General features: G+C 34.4%; 1 protein-coding gene across 2 annotated transcripts in view; it reads left to right on the top strand.

Annotated features, from left to right (window-relative positions):
* Positions 1-15,749, top strand: part of LOC124353980 (zinc finger protein 235-like) — a 42,249-nt gene extending 26,500 nt beyond the window's left edge. For both annotated transcript variants that reach the window (XM_046804081.1, XM_046804080.1), the window contains exons 7-8: positions 5,212-5,316; positions 8,881-15,749. In XM_046804081.1, the coding sequence (XP_046660037.1) occupies positions 5,212-5,316; positions 8,881-9,660 (885 nt within the window). In that variant the 3' untranslated portion in view covers positions 9,661-15,749. The remainder of the gene's footprint in view (positions 1-5,211; positions 5,317-8,880) is intronic.
* Positions 15,750-20,290: the final 4,541 nt, after the last annotated feature.

A 20,290-nucleotide genomic window follows, 5' to 3' on the forward strand; every position in this document is an offset into this window, starting at 1 on the left:
TAATTTTGAATTTCGAAGAAATGGAATTATTTAATGTAAGTCAAATTGTTAGTTATGTAAGTTAAATTAAAGTGCTTTTTTGAAGTTAACCAGAAATAAGACTATAGATTCAAGATTATTTATTGACTATACACAATAAATGCAATGAGTCTCATCAGTGTAGAATACAATATTGAAAACTATTGTGAGGTGCTATGATAATTACAAGGGTAATTCTGAAAGTAAGGTCCGATTCGCATAACCAGACAAACAGTAAGCGAGCAGCGAAATGCGCATACGCCCTGACTCCCGGCATGCATTGCGCAGAATGACGCCATTTGCAGTGAAATCATTGTAGTCTGCTGTTGTCTGTGCCTTTTTAAAATGTTTAAAACTATTGAACGTCCTGCCGACTGTGAAACACGGTTTTTGACAGCAAGGAACGTTTCAGCAGCAGATATTCATCAACAGATAAGTGAAGTGTACGGTCCAAATGCAATGAGTGACAGCAAAGTGCGGAAGTGGGTGAGAGCTTTTAAAGATGGACGGGAAAATGTCCATGACAAACCACGATCTGGTTGGCCGTCAGTGATCACCAAAGATTTGGTGAAAGCCGTTGATGAAAAAATTCGTGAAGATCGGCGATTCACTGTTTCTTCATTAGCAATAGAATTTCCAAATGTGAGTAGAACTACATTGTTTAAAATTGTTTCTGAAATTTTGGATTTTCGCAAATTGTGCTTACGTTGGGTTCCCAGGCTGCTTACTGAGGAATACAAAAAAAGAAGAATGGGTATTGCTCTTGAATTTCCAATATCATCAGGAAGGTGATAACCTTTTAGACCACATTGTGACGGGTGACGAGGCATGGGTTTCCCACATAACTCCAGAAATGAAATGCCAGTCGATGGAGTGGCGTCATTCGACGTCACCGGTTAAAGTGAAAGCAAAACAAACATTGTCCACACGCAAGGTAATGGCGATAGTGTTTTGGGATAGACGTGGGATATTGCTAGTCGAGTTCATGAAGCGAGGAACAACAATTAATGCGTCCACTTATTGCAACACTCTGACTACCTTAGACGAGCAATACAGAACAAGCGACGTAGCCTATTGACAGCTGGAGTTTTGTTGCTGCATGACAATGCCAGACCCCACCCTGCCAACCAAACCCAAAATCTCATCAAATCGTTTGGTTGGAAACAGCTAGAACACCCGCCATACAGCCCAGACTTGGCGCCGAGCGACTTCCACTTGTTTCGCTACCTAAAAGAGTTCCTAGGCGGGAAGCGCTTCGACACTGATGACGAGGTGAAACAAGCAGTACAAGACTGGTTATCATCGCAGGCGGCCGACTTCTATGACACCGGGATTCAAAAACTTGTAGATCGTTATGACAAGTGTTTACAAAAGTGGAAATTATGTAGAAAAATAGTGATTGATGTCAGGAATCAAATAAACAAGTTTTTTGAAAAAATCTGTTGTGGTTTTTTTTTTAAATAAAAAAAACGGACCTTACTTTCCGAAATACCCTTGTAGATTAAAGTAAAATTGCAATCAAAGTATTAAACTATAAGTATAGTTAAAATTAGGCAGCATAAATAAGTCAAATAAAATAAATAATGTCATACAACAGGTAAAAAAAGTAATAAACAATAAAAAATCTCACAAGAATAAAAAAGAACTAGTCAAACATGCAAGTTATTAAAATTTAATAAAAAGTACTCAGCAGTACTTTAATAGGGTTGCTAACCAGAAAGACTTTGACTGACTGTTTAAACCTGTACTCAGGTAGTTTTCTCATGCCTACTGGAAGAACATTGTAAAATTTTAGTGCATGACCTCAAAGCTTTTCAGCTTTTTTGAATATTTATTATATTTAATAAGTAGGTTATTACTTTGCCTGGTGGTATAGTCATGCATATTATTACAAAGCATAAAACTGTTCACATGCTTTTTAACATAGATTAAACAATTTAATATGTAGACAGAGTTACAGTGAGCATACTTACCTAACAAATAAATAAAGGCTTACAATGGTCTCTAGGCTTGGCTCCACATACCAATCAAACCACCTTTTTCTGAAGTACTAATATCTTATTAACAGAGTGATGGTTACTCCACAGCATTATGCCATAAGATATATGGCTAAAGATGTGACCATAGTATACAGTGATAAGGATATTTTATAGTCACCTCTTCAACTTCACCTCTTAATAAAATAATTTCATTTCTTTGGTACTGTATTGATCATGCAATATTATGTCTGTATTGCAAGTCATTTTAGTATGGCTGTATTAGAGATCAAAATATTGATGCAGCTTACCATATTGTAAAGTTTTAGTAATACCCATTAGTAGTACCCATTAGTCATTAATCAAACGAAAACTGATCTTGAAAAAGTGTATGATGGGAAATACAGGGTGTAACTGAAATACACCGACAAACTTCAGGAGGTTGTTCCTGAGGTCAAAACGAACCAAAAAGTTCCTATAAATGTATGTCCTAAAAAATGCATCGTTTTCCGTCTGTCCGTCTGTTTGTGTTTATTACATTAAATTTTTTTTTCTAAACAACCATTAAAGGTACAAAGTTAAAATTTTCAACATATGCTAATCTAGTAAAGATTGTCAATTTAAAAAAAAATTGAAAATTTTTACTCAACAAAATTCAAAATGGCGGCTAGTTAAAATCTTTGATGGTGAATTTCTCAAAAACTACTTCCTGTATAAAAAATTTATTAGAATATAAAAAAAATATAAATTTATTTATAAAACGAACGGTACCTCATTTTTTGAAATCGCTCAAGAAATAAAAAAGTTATGGCATTTTCTTAACCTAGTAACATATCACATTTACAAGTTTTTTGTTTTGTTTCAAAAGTTAATGTAAGTATTTAGGCAGTATAAAAAATAAAACGATATTTTGGGTTAAAAAACTTTAAACATGATAATTATAATTAAAATTTTAAAAACGACATTGGTAACAAGCAATCTACATGGCTCAACTTTCATGTTTAAACAGCTGAATATGTTTTCATGTTGAGACACAGCTGATTAGAACAACAATGAATTCAGATAAGTAAGTCTTTTCTTTGTTTATTTTTGACAAGATATGATCTGTTACTTTCACTTGTAGAAACATTATTAGTCGATAGTGCTCTTATTCTATTGAAGATGGCAGGTTACCCCATTTAGCCATCAAGCTGACATGATATTTATGTATGGAAAAGCTAACGGTAATAGTCGCCTATCATCCCGCCTGTATTTACGAATCATTTCCAAATCGACAAAAACCTACTCATTCAACATTTGCTGCTGTTTTCAACCGACTTCATGAGACTGGCACTTTGTTACCTTCTACTACAGACCGAGGTGTACAGAGGACAGCGTAGAACTCCTGATTTGGAAGAAAACATCTTACAGCGAGTAGAGGAAGATCCAGGCGTAAGTACTAGGCAGTTAGGAGCAATACTCAACGTAGACCACATGACAGTATGGCGAGTTCTACATGAGCAGATGTTATATCCGTACCATTATCAGCGTGTACAAGCCCTTGATCCAGCTGACTTTCCATTACGTTTTACAGTTTTGCCAATGGTTTTAATCAGCAAGCTAACAACCCTGGTTTTACATCATTAGTTGTGTATACAGATGAAGCTTGTTTTAATCGAGATGGAATAACCAACTACCACACAATATGCATCAATGGGCTGATGAAAACCCACAAGCCATTCATGAAGGGAGACATTAACAGCATTTAAAATATATGTTTGGGCAGGCATCATTGGAGACTGTTTATTAGGTCCTTTTGTATTACCTGACATACTAAATGGTGAAAACTACAGACATTTCTTACAACACGAATTGCCTGAAATTTTAGATGATGTTCCCTTGGGTGTGAGAGAGCACTGTTGGTTCATGCATGATGGAGCTCCCACGGCATTTCAGACTAGATGTCAGGCAATTTCTGGACCAAACTTATGGGGGAAAGATGGATAGGCAGAGGGGGACCTGTATCATGGCCGCCTCGGTCGCCAGATCTAAATCCAATCGATTTCTTCCTTTGGGGCCATTTGAAAACTCTAGTTTATGAAAGACCCAGTTAATACCAGGGATGACCTTTTACAGCGTATCACTGCAGCCTGTAACACTGTAAGGAATACACCAGGAATACTTGAAAGAACTCGGCAATCAATGACCAGACGTGTTAATGCATGCATCGCATCAAATGGAAGGCCTATTGAACGTTTGTTGTAAAGTGATCCCTAATATTTTGAAATAAATGTTGCCTCTGTAAAGTTATTTCCGTATTTCTTAATAATGACAGCTTAAAACTCTTTTGTTTAATGTGAGATATTTTTGTTTAATGTGAGATATTTTTTGTTGAATGTTCTAAACAATTGTAGGCTACTGATTTTTTGAAACAAGAAAAAAAACTTGTAAATGTGATATGTTACTAGGTTAAGAAACATGCCATAACTTTTTTATTTTCTTGAGCGATTTCAAAAAATGAGGTACCGCTCGTTTTATAAATAAATTTATATCTTTTTTATAATCAAGTAAATTTTTTATACAGGAAGTAGTTTTTGAGAAATTCACCATCACAGATTTTAACTAGCCGCCATTTTTGAATTTTGTTGAGTAAAAATTTTCAATTTTTTTTAAAATTGACAATCTTTACTAGATTAGCATATGTTGAAAAGTTTAACTTTGTACCTTTAATGGTTTGTTTAGAAAAAAAATTTAATGTAATAAACACAAACAGACGGACAGACGGAAAACGATGCATTTTAGGACATACATTTTATAGGAACTTTTTGGTTCGTTTTGACCTCAGGAACAACCTCCTGAAGTTTGTCGGTGTATTTCAGTTACACCCTGTATATGAACAGCGAACTTGTGACAGAGTACAACTATTAAGTGATGTGGTTAAGTATTTTATGGATCAAACAATCACTGCACATAGATGTATATGTAACATAAAATGAAATATTACATTCCAATAAAGTCCAAAGTCATTGGCTGTGATTTAAGGCCCTATCCAACATGGCGCGACTAAGAAAAACAGAAGATAGGTAATAGTTTGTGCAAGTTTAATGCTCCAATCAAGTATAGCGAGTGTTGAGTATTAAAATTTTAAAAGAGTAAGCTCTGTCAAAATTGTGAATTTTTAAAACAACACACAAACTGAACACAAACAATATTTTTCAAGTGCTTCACATGTTGACAGAAAGAAGCAGCAGAAGCTGATACCTGGAAGTCGGACCACATTGATGCCTGTCTGCCACTGGATCCCTCCGTTGAGGAATCAGAAATGATTACTCCTGATACTGAGGTAAAGCTATTTGTGGATATCATTTTGGATCTATCTTGTACTGAGTAATACTCCATAGTCTATTGAATTTTCTTCACTATTGAATGGCAAAATGCCTTCATGGTAAATCTAAAATCAACTGCTTCATAATTGAGTCTCACACATCAAATTCCTACCATTATTTGTTGTTTTACTGATAACTCTGATTATTATCATTTCATTCTCACTGTATTGTAAGTTTTGTACAACTGTTATTACAATTAGAGATGTATATCAGCTATTTCAAATAGAGTGCAAAATGGAAATATAGCAATATTCCATTTAAACAGTGTGTCTAAATCCATCGTTTATAAAATATGTAATAACATATCTTTGCATCAGGAGGGGATTTGGTAGGAATTTTTTGCTTCTTGGACTCAAATTAAAATCTCTTACTAGACAACAATCAGTAGCAAGTTTGCTTGATGTTTTGTAGTATGTTGAACACATTAGATGTCAACAGACAATATGCATTATAGGAGCAAGGAGAAGCTGTAGTGATTGGGGAAAATCAATCACCTAAGCCAGTAGTTTCCCAACAAATAATGTGGGGTATTTGATGGAAAAGTAATTAGCTCTCAGTTGTACATTTGATAATTTAGAGATTCAAACCTAAGACTAGTTTAGGAACGCAATGTAAATAAAATCTTATGAAAACTATTTCAAATAGATTCCATGTATATCATTTAGATGTAAGGAGGCTATATTTTGTGTTTTTGTTATAGCATTAATTGTTCTTTTATTATAAGTTAGGACAGTTTATCTGCCCTATCCAAAAAGTAACAGATGTTTTAAAATAAATAATTAACCAACTGAGATAGGAACATTATATTATATACATTTAAAAGCTACACACTTAAGTTATTTTTAAACATGATCCACGTTCAAATTGAGACATTTATCATAACGTGACACAAGTTTTTCGATTCCAGCTTTGTAGCAATCTGCTACCTCTGAAATCTTAACCACTGATTAATGCCAGTGTGAAGTTCAACGTCACTATCGAAGTACTGTGTTGTGAGCCAGGTCTTCATCGCTTGAAAGAGTTGGTAGTCGCTTGGTGCTGATCTGGGCTATAAGGTGGATGATCAAACATTTCCCAATCAAAATCATCCAAGACTTGGTCTGTACGATTGGCTGTATGAGGACGTGCAATATCGTGGAAAAATAAAATTTTCGAGCTAAATTTTCCCTTACGCTTGTTTTATATTACTCGCTGTAGCTTCTGCAATGTTTCATAGTACCTCTCTACATTGATTGTTGATCCTCATTCAAGGAAATCAACCAGAATCACTCCCTTAGCATCCCAAAAAAAACAGTTGCCATAATCTTTCTCGCTGACAGAGTTTGAGTTGGAGACATTTTCTTGGTTATTTTGGAGAATGTGTGTTTCATTCCACAGACTGCATTTTTGTTTCACAATTGACATGCTTCACCCATGATTCATCACCAGTAACGATATGATCGAGAAGTTTGTTACCATGCTTGTCGTACTCATCAAGGAAAGTTAACAATGCAGCAAGCCTTTGTTTTTTGTGATCTTCCGCAAGAATTTTTGGAACTAACCTGGCACTAAAAGTGTGGTATCCAAGCTTCCCTACAACAATTTCATGAATTAAACTTTGTGGGAAATGTTCCGAGAGTTAAGTCATTGTGAAACAGCGATTTTCACGAACTTTGTCATTGATTTTAAACATAAATATTCAGTCACTACGCTAGGCCGACCTCTACGACTATCTTCATGAACATTGGTGCGGCCATTTTTAAAGTCAATACACCACTGCCTTTCTCTGCTTTCACTCATTATTCCATTTTCATTAACTTCACACAGTTTGTAATAGATTTCAATTGGTTTATGGTTTTTTGCTAACAAAAACCTTATCACTGAATGCACTTTACAAGTGGTGGCATTTTCAATTGCAGCACACATTCTAATTAATCACAGTGAAAAAAGTAAAAGAGATACAGACCGTGTGTGGCTACAGCTCGATGCATACTGAACGCCAGAGTATTTTGACACCAAGATGGCGACTGTAGCCTGGCCCACTGCCGCACCATTCAAAAACATCTATTACTTTCTGGATAGCCCTCGTATAATTATTAATGTTCGTATTATTGTGATTTCATATTCTACGAGCCGTGATCGACAAAAATGCCAAGTCTTCCAAAATTAAAATTATACTATGATTGTGTTTGCAATCTTTGAAATCTACCTAACATTTGTATTTGTATGGAGTTGAGCTGAAGCTAGGATAATGCCTAGAAAGTTTAGCTTGCATTTCCTGATTCTGAAAGGGAGAGATGAGATTTGCCAGACTTTAGTGGTATTTTTATAATGTATGACGACTACAAAATGTTTTATTACAAAAATCTTAGTTTCTAGAATTTAGATAGTCACATAGTATCTGTATACTATGTGACAATGTAATTGTGTATTAATTTATAACTTAGCATCAGTAAAATTAATTTTTATGAGAAATTAATATTGTTATAGCAAGTGATTATTTTACATGAAAATATAATAGCTTTACTTCTGCCAGGTTACATCGCTGCCCAATGTAATTCAGACATAGCCAAATATATTGTTATAATATTATTATTATACTTCAACTATATTAAAAGCAAATTGAACCATCAGGAATTAATTTTCTTTTCCTCACAGCCTATAGTGTGGGCTGTAATCTGTAAAGTTTGTTAACAACTGTTTTATCTGAACTACAGTATTAATAGCTCTTGTCTTAAGAAATCACAAGCTTGTGAACCACCCTTAGTGTTGTTTATATTTTGTATAGTGTACATTGTAATTGTATGAGTTATAATGGAGTAATTGATTATATAAATATTATGAACAGGGAAAACATATATATCAAAATAAATGCTTAGAAAAATATAAATAATTTTGTATCCCATTAATGTAAGTAAAATTTTAGCAGTTTTTATAGAATTTAAACCTTTTTTTAATTATTCCAAATTGAAAAATGTTACAGCATAAAATAAAAGTATATGTCACATGTAGAAATATCACATATATAAAAAAAATCAAATAAATATATTGATACATCTGAAGGAAATCAATATTTATAGTAAATTATAATGTGTGCGCGCACGCACACACATAAATATATGTTTTTACATACCGAAAATGTATAGATTTTAGTAGCCTATATAAAAATCAAAATAGTATTAAAATAAATTATGTTTTGTTTAAATTTTATATCTAGTGTTAGTCTTGATACACTAATTAAACACTTTTATAGGTTTTTAATCCAGAATAACCTAATTAAAATCAAGAATAGGTACGAATTAGGTTCTTAAACAATCTTATGCAATTTGCAATGAACATTGCTAGCCTGACATTGATATTTGGGGCTCAATAAGGTTGATAGCTAACTTAACTGAAATTTTTGTTGTTTTTAGGTAGTGTGAAGTTAAAGCACCACAATTAAAATATAAGCATCTTATTTCTTTTACTGTGTTGGAAGTGTCTGAATTAACTTAAATCACTACTATATGCTTTATGTAAGTGGTATGTAATTTTACTTACAGGCAGCAGAAGGACATTTCCTGTTGGAAGGGGCGCAGAACTTTGATGGTGTCAATCTGACGTGTCATATTTGTGAGCGACAGTTCACACAACTCAAGTACCTTCTGAGCCACCAACAAACGCACATCCTTTCAGAGCCGGTGAGCTGCGACCAGTGCGACAAGCACTTTAAGCGACGGTACGACTTGTTGCGACACAAGCGACGGTCGCATGCAGACAACGCAGTGTACGAGTGTGACATCTGCCATAAAACCTTCAATGATCGAACAGTGGCCAGCAAGCATCGACTGATCCATACTGATGACTTCAAGTATTGCTGTGAGGTCTGTAACCGGCCATTCAAGTACGTACATGACCTGAAACGCCACCGGAGCATCCACTTTGATGAGAAACCTTTTGACTGTGAGATCTGTGGCAAAAAGTTTAAGCATAAGAGCAATTTGAAGACCCATCAGGCGACCCACTACTCGACGAAACCATACTCATGCACACTGTGTGACAAACGGTTCCACCAGAAGGGTAATCTGAAGACACATCTTATAGTCCACACGGGGGAGATGCCATTTGTCTGCAACATCTGCACGAAGAGGTTTCACACGAGGAGTGGTCTCTTGAACCACTCGTATAGTCACAGTGATGAAAAACCATTCCAGTGTGATATCTGTGAGAAGGCGTTCAACTGGAAGAGTGGTCTGCTGACACACCAGCAGACGCACAGGCCACGCATCGTCCCTGAGGAGGTGCAGGTCATTGAGATAGGTCCCATTCCTGTTGACAACTAACCCCACACTTGTCACTGATCTGGGTCTGCTTATGTAAATATCGCATCAGCTGGTAGACTTTTGTATCTGTAAGTAAACTGTCATTAGCGTTCCTTAATTAATTGTTAGAGAGAATCTACAAACTACACCAGCTAATAAATATTACAACTGAATTTATGTTGTGTAGGTTTTATATTTGTTATGTATATTTTGTAAGTTGGGAAGTTGAAATTTTCAGGCAATAGAGCATATATATATATATATATAAATTTGGTTTTTCTTATTTTTTGAAATAATTCTCAAACATTTAACATAGTTCTACCAATCAGAAATTGGTACATATAGTGAAGCTTCAGAATACTGGTAATGCTCCAAAACATTAGTACAAAGAAATACCCATTCATCTCACATTAAAAACATGTCAGTATATAGAAGTAAAAGTGAGTTGTGTATGTTTTTACGTTGTAATGCTCCTTTAATTTCAGTTTGATCTATTCTAAGTGTTGATATGAAAAAGTGTTTTAGAAATCTAAATGTTGAAGGAAAACACCTCTTTGAAAACTTGGTATTTTAATTTCACAAAATTGAGAAGTGTTCTTCAAAATTCATTCTGTACATCAAGGAGTATTTTAGTAAATAGTTGCTGGGATAAATTGAAATTTATATTAACTGCTAAAACCCTAAATATAAGTTTCTTTTCCTTAGAATTACAAACATAAACTATTTTTTCAGCCTTTATATAGGTAAAGGTTTTTATATCTTGCTTTTCTGATGAATTATTAGTACCTCTATGATTTTGTGTTGAACTAAAGATAACATTTAACATAATTGTTATCATGTAATATAAATTAAATATCCTAGAGTGGTTTCAAATAATAAATTTATGTTTTTAATCTTCATATGTACCTGTATCAAACAAAAATTAGTGTTCAAACTAACCTTCCATATGTACTTTATCTCCTGTACTAATTATAGGGAAAAGTGCTGTAGCTTTCAGAAGAATTCAATTTATGTTTTCTGTAGAAATATCTATTTTGACTTGCCTTGAGAATATAAAAGGCAAATATGTGAAAAAATGGTTAAGAAAATTTATTTGTAATTGTGCATGTATGAATCACCAAACAAATAAACTGATTTAAACTAAATTTGACATGCAGATGTAGTAAAATTTGTGTATATCAAGCAATGTTTTAGTGTCTTAAAAACTCTATAAAGGTCCTAGTTATATTTTCTGAAACTGTTCACTGTTAGCTCATTAGATAGTGTACAAAATGTCACCATCTATATTTGTAGAAACATTCTTCAAAATGTAATGAAAGGTAAATTTTTAATTGTAGGTTCATTACAGTTTTGAATATAATGTGGCCATATATATTTGGTTGAATTGTCATGCAATTTACAAGGGCTGTCCAGAAAGTAACAGACATTGTGTGAGGGTGGTCAGCACCATACAGCTGTGGTAGTAGTTTGCAGACTGTGCCACTCCTTCTTTGCTACCTGTAATGGTACTGTACTTGTTACTTGTGTTCAGCAATTAAGTTGTTGTTTGAAAAAAATCACGAAGCCATTGAAATTTATCACAGACTAAAATAAACAATAATTGATAACTCATTTTATGCATGAAATTATATTGGAAAATATTTTATACTGACGTGGAAGTGCTTACAGATGGAAACAATCTGTTGAAAAAGCAACACCAGATTTATACAGAGGCAGTATTGAAAAACTTATGTAACAGTATAATAAGTGTTTTAATTTGAATTTCATTATGTAGAAAAATATCGTTCAACTGTATAAAATTTTGTTTATCATTTGTTACCAGAATGTATGTTACCATTTGGATAGTCCTTGTATTATGATTTAATGTAAAATATCATGATTTATTTGTTAAGAAATAGTATTTTTAAGCCGTAGTAATTTTGCTTATGGTTAAAAATGTAATAAACTGTATAAATATTAACTGTAAAAGTTAATTTCAATTTTGTGTAAAAAAAGCGTATGAAGCTACAGGGACCCTATGTAGACTTGTGAACTCTGAAGTAGTATGAAAACAATAACCATTCAAAAACAGTGATTTCCATTAACATCTGTAATTGGAAATAATTTGTAGTATGCAATAGTAAACCATACAGAGTTATCCATATTAACTGTAAATCTGCTGCAGGAGTTAGTATAATTTAATTTCCTATTGTATGGTTAAATTTCATAAAATATTTATCCTGATTTCATAACTTTTACTAAATAAAAAAAACATCCTTTAATTGTTTATACTAATTCTTACAAAATAAATATTGAATAGTCAAACATTTTGGAATGTTGCCTTGTAGTTCAGAGGTGACAAGAGTATTTTACTTTTCTAATGAAATATATTGCTACGGTATTTAAGTTAATAAACCACTGAACTGAACCAATTTTCAGTAGTTTTTTGTTTAACAATTTTGTCATTTAGTATTTCATCCATAATTGTATGCATATTTTGGATTTCTAAGAAACAACTTTTAAAATTTATTTAGATGTATGCATTTTGTTACAAAGAATCATTTTATTGATAGAAATGACTATTGCTTATTATCTTTACATTATTCAAGTAGTACTGGTATTAAAGTATAACCTTTTGTGGTAGTTCTGTTATGGATCCACTTTGTGATTGTAGATTTGCTAAAAAGTACACACTGAAAAAGTACTGGTGTGAAACCCTTTAGAAAGTTCAACATTTCATTTACAATTTCTAGCAAAAATAAAGATAGAAGGAAACAAGGTTATTGAGTTGCTTCCTGTTCAGTTTTTATTGATAATAACTGCTTAAAGAAGTTTTCTTGTGATTATATTTCTTCCACAAACTTTATTCTAACAATATCTTCTGTGAGAACTAAGGGTCTCAAGTAAATATCATGGGATACCGTAAATATTATCTTTTTATTTGAATACCAACTTTACATAAAAATATTGATTTTATTGAAGTGATAAATGTGTTGTCATCAAACAGCCGCCTTGAGGGGATTTCACATTCAAAATGTCAGTATAATAGGACAATATCTCTTGTTGAAACTGTAATGTTCATGTCAAAATGTTTTGAGATTTTATGTTTCAAAATTTTTGTGAAAATGATTTTAAATTAATCAAAAGTATATTTTGGAATCAAGGTGAAATGTGGGTAAAGTATCTGATGATAAGCTTATTAATACCTCTTGCATGGCTTGTTTAAAAAACGTTTTTGACGTTGTTAGCATCGCAAACAATAAAAAACAATGAAAAAGGGATAATAATGAGACAGGAAAGGAATATATGCTATTTTAGAGGTGGGGGCGGATATCCAAAACCTCTAGTAGTCATTTTATTCTATGTAGACAAACCCATATAGCTGCTTTGGAGAACACTGGTGGTATTTAGGAACACATTTTCAGTGGGTGAAGAGAAACCCTCAAAGTAATTAATATTTACTATTGTAAGCTAATAATATTAGAGTTTGTTTTATAAATCCGACTACATGGTTCATTGTTCAGTTTGTCACAATGTGATTGGTGACTTCTGTCCAAGACAGTAATGATCTCTGTAGAGATAATATAGATGTCCTAATCAGGTCCCAGCATACTGCCAAACCTGGATGGTACATAGCATTCACCGCCATAGTTTACCAAACCGTTTTTCTCTCAACTATAATATTCATTCTTTGTCAACTTGCTCTGTGAACATCCTGCCTGTTCCTTGGTCCAATGTTTGTCTCCAACCTGAATCTCCTACTGTACAACCATCCTTCCTTCATTGTTTTTGTATGATTAGGTGACTTCATTGGATCCCTTTCCTTATTTGTCAATGATCTTTATACACTGTAGACCAATTCTGTTTTAAACCTAATTCTGTTTCTTATTCGGTTTCTGGCCATGCGCTGCTTCTCACATATTTTATTTCATTTGCATTAACTCTTTTCTTTCGCTTTCCTTAGGCCTGTAGCTGTAATACTTATAGGCATATCCAGACATGATACATAGTAAGTTGTGTTCTATACTCAGCTTCTTGGCAGTTTTCCTGTAATGCGCTGCTCAAAGTTAAAAACATTTCTATTGTATTAGTTGTTCTTGTTGGCAATATGGAAATTGAAATATTGCTGAGTAACACGAAGTTAAATAAAATTTATACTGTTATATTTTGTCATGTGCATCATAGAAACGTTAACAAAATATGATTGAGCATGTCTGTGCCAAGCCATCATACAGTCTACGAAATATAATTTATATCAACAATATACAATGAGAAATTATTTTTTTAACAATTAAAAACAGGTTATACATATCATTATGCCTAATGTTTAATGTTTAAAAATCATAATGAATCAACAAAGTGTTTTAATTTGTTGCTCCCAGAGGAAAGAACTTTAAGAGGATTGAAATTTTTCACCTACTGGAAAATTTAAAATGGTAATAGATTCCTGGGTATTTTTTTTATAGTCTTGAACATGTTAGTGATTTCTTGAAAAATTTGTTAGAGTGTTACAAACGACTGCTTAAAAAAATGTTAACAATTTCTATATGGCCTACAAGAATAAAGTGATTGGAACAATTACAAACTTGGGAAAGCCAGTGGCCTATGTTTGAGTTAGAGATATCACAGGTTTAAATCTTGTCTGTGGTTCTAATACTTTTCATCAGTAGTGTTGATCTTGAACTGTAGCATTTCTTCCTTTTTATTTTATTTGGTAAGATCCTCACACAAATCTGTGGTCTATGAGGACAGGTAGAATCATCTTAAATAGACGACCAGCCTCTCAGTTATCTAAGAAAAATAAACTTCACAACCCACAAGGTTCAAAAGTCAAATACAGTTATAGCTTTATGTCATGTGACAGCTGACATCCGATTAGCTCACATATTTATTGGACTAAATTTGTATATCCAAATTTTGCAGCATCAAACTTGATCCTGTGGATCTATTCCTCCTCTACTCACCTATAATGTTCTGGATCTATTGTTTATGTCAGAATGGATTAAATTATTATATATTAGTAATAACAGAAAAATAAGACATATGTTTAAGTGAAATTTAGCTACTTATAATTTTTAATGTTACATAAAATGTTGTTTTATAGTGATATAGAATATAAACTGTTTTCTTTTATATTGTCAGTATTTATGTTTTTATCTATAAAAAATATGAGAATAACTTACTCAAACAATTAGTAGTAATACATGTTTATTTATTATTATTTTATTGTAATATAAAAATTATGTGATTTTTATGTAGAGAGTTTATCTGAACCATTTATGGGTCTGGATTGTATATATTTTTGCTGCATGGATAGCAAGTTAGTTGTGTTATAAACTGATTATTATATGGTTAGTCGTAATAATTATTTTTAGTTATTGTTATATTAATAATAAAATTCTTGTTAATTATCTGATGCACAGTTTTTTTTGCTGCTTGTATGTGTTAGCTCCATGAACCAATCTTTCGGATATTATATAAAACTGAATATTTTTATTCTTTTAATAGTTATTCTTTTCTCACATGTCCTATGACAATTGCATTATTTATTCAGAAGGATTAAACATTAATATATTCCATATATAAATGAATAAATATAAAACTGTATTGTTTATTCTTCTGCTTAAGTAATTTTTATTCAATCTTACCTCTTAACATTATCCTTAGAATTCGTATATTTCTATGTTTGTTGGTTTGATATATTTAATCCTGTTCAAATTAGGGTTGGAGAAAGTCAGAACAGGATAATTTGCAGGTAGGATAATTTAAAAAATAATCCATGAGTTTTCAGTTAGTTTTTTTGAACAAACTGTTTTTAGTAACAAATAACAAATTTGTATTCTATTTAACGATTTATAACTGAGTAACCTGAATATAAACTATGGAGCTACCACAATATATAGTTTTCAGCAGATGGTTTTTAAGCCTTTAAATAGTCTGATAATAATTGTAGCCTTGGTTATGAAAAGTTAATATATTGTATTTTCTCACAAAAATTATCCACATTTCTGAGATGGTGGATAAAAAACAAAAAAATGTATTGTTGGTAAGTACTCACTGAACACATTTTGTACCATTTGTTACCATCTGTATGAATTTTCTTTATGTAATTAAAAAATATGTGTACAGCCTCACATTGTATTATTTGGTCCAATAAATAATAATAAAGCTAAATTCAGATAACTGATTGTGCAGAATTAACAGTGTTTTATGTAATATCTGTTCTTCCAAATCATTATTTGTTCTGAACTCTAGTGTTTGACTATCTAGAGTGATAGTCTTACAAGGCAAATTTTCCACCAAAGAAATTTTAGGTACAGTCACAGCCAAAGATTTATATAATAACAATAGACATTTAAAATAAATATATGACATGTCAACATATACAATTTTATGAATAAAAATTAATTGTTATTTATTTAAATAGAATGTTGCGAGGTGCTAAACTCAAGAATGGCTGAACCAATTAAGCTATTTAAAAAAATATCCATTGACATTCAAGGAAGGTTTTTATCTAGAGGAAAATTGAAGTTTTCCAGAATAAGGAAAATAATTAAAATGTATATGAAACCGTAAACTCATTTTAATGGACACTAAATATCTGTTGACATTTTCAATTGAATTATGTAAATGAAGCTGAAACATTTGTAGTCTAGAAATTAACCCTTTTAACCCCAAAGTCCATATTACATGGACATCATAAATATGGTGTCAACTCCCGACGTCCGTGTAGTCGGGATGTGCACTTTTTATGATTTTGCTGGTCACTTATTTTACCAAATACATTGAAATTCCACAGACCTGTGTAAAAAGATGTATTGCATCATAATATGATTGCTCATAATGCTTTGACTTCGTATTTTGTCAATCTATGACTGAGAAATTGCAATTCATCTCAGCTGACTGCTCACTGATTGTCGCAATACAGTTGTATTTCACTATTTTGTGAATTTTCCACTTTGTTTAATGTCGTTAGCTTAAAACAGTATAAAGTACGGAAGTTAAATATTAGATTGTTACTTATTTTATTTGAAAATGAGTTAAAGGAATCGTTTGAAGTCTCCCTTAACCCATTGCGGATCGTATTGTTTTGGCGCGTGGGCACGAATTAATTTATGGTCAGCGGCCCCCGAACGATCAGCAATGGTACGGCACATCCTATCGCTCGCTATTGCATACTCAATTCATATCTCCGTTGAACTGGATTCCGGTTCATAAAAATATCTCCATCTATATTCTTAAAAACAAAATAATTAAATACAATATATTGTTTAGGAACTATTGTAATAAATATCGATCAAGTTCAGACGATCGTAAGTTTTCCATTTCCATCAGCTCATATTATGACACACAAATTATACCATAAAATGTGATACTAGTTACTATTTATAATAACAGCTGAGGAAAACAACGAATCAGAAGCGCTAAAAAGCAGAGAGTAAACTCATATGAATGATTTTTCAACTTCGACATACAACTGCAATCTGTAGGATATTTATAAAACTTTTGAAAACTCTGAACGTAGACCGTTCTTAAACACTCTTAGTTGACAAGTGAAGATGATCGCCCAATCTATCAGACATTAATAGAACTATTTGGAGGGAAACTTAAAAGCAGACTGCTTTTGCGACCTGAGCTTGTCATCGTGGCGTTAGGCTTGGCCGCTGTGTGACGAGCATAGCTCGTCAGTGATCCACAATGAGTTAATTGAAAATACAGCAATTTAGACCAGTGTCCCTTCTGCCAGTTTTTTCTAAAGTTTTTGAAAAGGTTGTGTACATTCTACTTATAAATCAATAACTTATTGGATAATCAACAACCTGGGTTTAGGAAGGAGAAATCAATGATTACTGCAGGCATTGAATTTATTCGATCAATAAGTGATAAAGGTGAAAAGGTAGTTGGAATTTTCTTAGATCTCTCTAGAGCTTTTGATGGCGTGTATCATCCAGAATTAATATTATCTCTTAATAATTTGGGAATCCAAAATAAAGAACTTTCATGGTTCAGATCATATTTAACAGAGCGAAAGCAATATGTTGAAGTAGAGCACACATCTCCACAATTAGAATGAAGTTAATAATGTTACAATAGGAAATTCAAATCTGCAATACAAACCATAAAGTATGGAGTACCACAAGGGTCAATTTTGGGTCCTTTACTGTTTTTATGTTACATGAATGGAATGACCAAAATAGTCCCCAAAATTGTTATATTTGTCAGTTTGCAGATGATACTAATATTACAGTATCTAGTAGTTCAGAAGAAGACATTGAAATATCTTCTCACATCAGCATAAATTTGGTAAAACAATATTTAGATGGCAAAAAATTACTTATAAATTCCACCAAATCGAATATTTCTTTTTCTACAAGGCCAAAATTAATATTGGAATCAATGTAAACGAAGAGCCAAGTTGAGTACACCAAATTTTTAGGATTTTTAATTGATGAAAACCTTTCCTGGAATAAACATGTAGACCATATTATTCATTAAATATCTTCTGGTATATATGCACTGAGACAGTGTTGTCAAGAGTTTGTAGTTTACAAACTTACGATTCATACATTTTTCTCTAGAGCATTCACACATATATGAAATAAGCATTTATGGCGCAATAACAAACAAGAATCTGGATAGGTTACTAGTCCAACAAAAGAAAGCTCTACGGGTTATCCTTAGACTTAAAAAGACTGACTCCATTTAGAAATTATTTAGAGAAAATGGAATTTTAACGGTATACAGTTTATATATTTATGAAACTGTTCTTTATGCGAAACAAGAAGAAAACAATACTCCAATTCTAGTTAATAGTCATCAATACAACACGGCATAACAGAAATGTCCCACAACATAATTTAGAATTTTTCCAAAATAAAACTGATTTTATGGGACATAAGCTCTTTAAAAATCTGCCAAGTGTGATAAGTAAAGAATAAAACTTGAAAAAAAAAGAAAATGAAATTAAAATCTTATCTGCTGAACCTATAGCAGTGGCGTAGCGAAGGGGGGGGTCCAGGGGGTCCGGACCCCCCCCCCGAAATTTTTAAGACATTAAAAAAAGCATGGAGTAGGAGAAAAAACGAGAGTCATATCATTTACTCTTGTCTACAAACATTAAATTGATTGATTTAATTGATTAAAGTGACCGTTGTTAAAATATATATTGTCCCTTTCGTTTAAATCATAAAGTATCAAGGCTCGGCCTTTCGGATAGTGTAGTCTAATCACGGTATTGCTTATAGAGCGCGGTTACGTGACGTCGCAAAGCAACCTAAATTGTAATACGGCGAACATTCGACATCAAGCGCTCGTTGTGTCAACAACTCCTGGAACAACATGAGTGAAATCTTCAAGAAGATGGGTCAGCGTGCCTTTGGAAGCCCCGGGCAGCCAGCTAAGAGGGCCTAGCTCTCCACCCTGCCAGCTCGGCGCCTAAGAAGGTCGCTGCTCCAGCAAAGGGCCTTTTTAAAGGCCACAACGTCACCACTGCTACTGTGACATCTGACCAACCTACGGCTTCGGTTTCTACGCCCAGGATACCCTTGCTATTCCTGGACAGTGTCTCCGGACTGGCCTACCTACACCAAGAAGTTGGAGGAGTTGGCGCGGGGACGGCCTGACGACAACGTTCCGCGGTGTTCACTATCGCTTTGAAAGTGACCACCGTGGAGGACTTCAGGGACATTCAGCGGTACCTATGTTCCAAGAAGCTGCCCTTCTACACTCACAACCTTGGGCGTGAAAGATCGCTTAAGGTTGTGATCAGCGGACTGCCCGACACCGATGATGTGGAGCTCTTCGATGTCTTAAACTGACGAGGGCTTCGCCGTCGACGAGGTTGCACGACTTCGGACAGCCGGGGACCTACCAGGAGCTGGCTGATCACGCTGAGCAGGGAAAGTGAGCGAGAGAACCCTGACACCAAGCGGGCTTGTCAAATCTACAACGTGACAAGCCTGCTCCACGTCAGGGTCCTCAGTCACTGTCTACAAGAAGCCGGTTGGCCCGCCGCAGTGCTACCGGTGCCAAGGTTTTGGCCACGGCTCCGGAAACTGCGGGAGGCCGAGAAAATGCGTCCGCTGCGGGGAAAATCATCTGAAGATGAACTGCCCCAAAAGTCTCGACGAAGAAGGGTCACTGCTGCAATTGTGGCGGCGATCACAACGCCAACTATCGTGGGTGTCCAGCCTACAAGGAGGCCAGAGCGGCAGCTGTCCAGTTAGGCCGCAAGTCCCGGCCAACCAAACCAGCGGCGAGGCGACCAACGGCCCAGCCGCCCAAGCAACCAGCGCGGGACGAGTCACCAGCGGACTCCGTATCGGAGAGTGAAAGCTGAGGACGACATGCCGCAGAAGAAGAAAGCGCCGGAGGAAACCCCAGAACCCAGCCAACCGACTTCCTCGCCCCGCCGGCATCTGTGGCTGACCTTCCGGTCACACAGAGGCCCAGGGCGACTCCCAGGCAGAAACTAGAATGGCCACATACACCAGCCACTCCGCCGCAACAAACGGAGGCGCCAGCAGCTGATGCAGCAGCAGAAGCAGCCGCCCCCGCCCAGCGCAGCCTACAAGCCGTGTTGAAATAGCTGCACAGCTGACCGCCCTCACACCGGCTCTTCAATGAAGCAGGGGCCCTCAGTGGCACACCGACCAGCTGCTAGGACTGCTGC

The sequence above is a fragment of the Homalodisca vitripennis genome, chromosome 2 (genome assembly GCF_021130785.1).
Source record: "Homalodisca vitripennis isolate AUS2020 chromosome 2, UT_GWSS_2.1, whole genome shotgun sequence".
Classification (NCBI taxonomy): Eukaryota; Metazoa; Arthropoda; class Insecta; order Hemiptera; family Cicadellidae; genus Homalodisca; species Homalodisca vitripennis.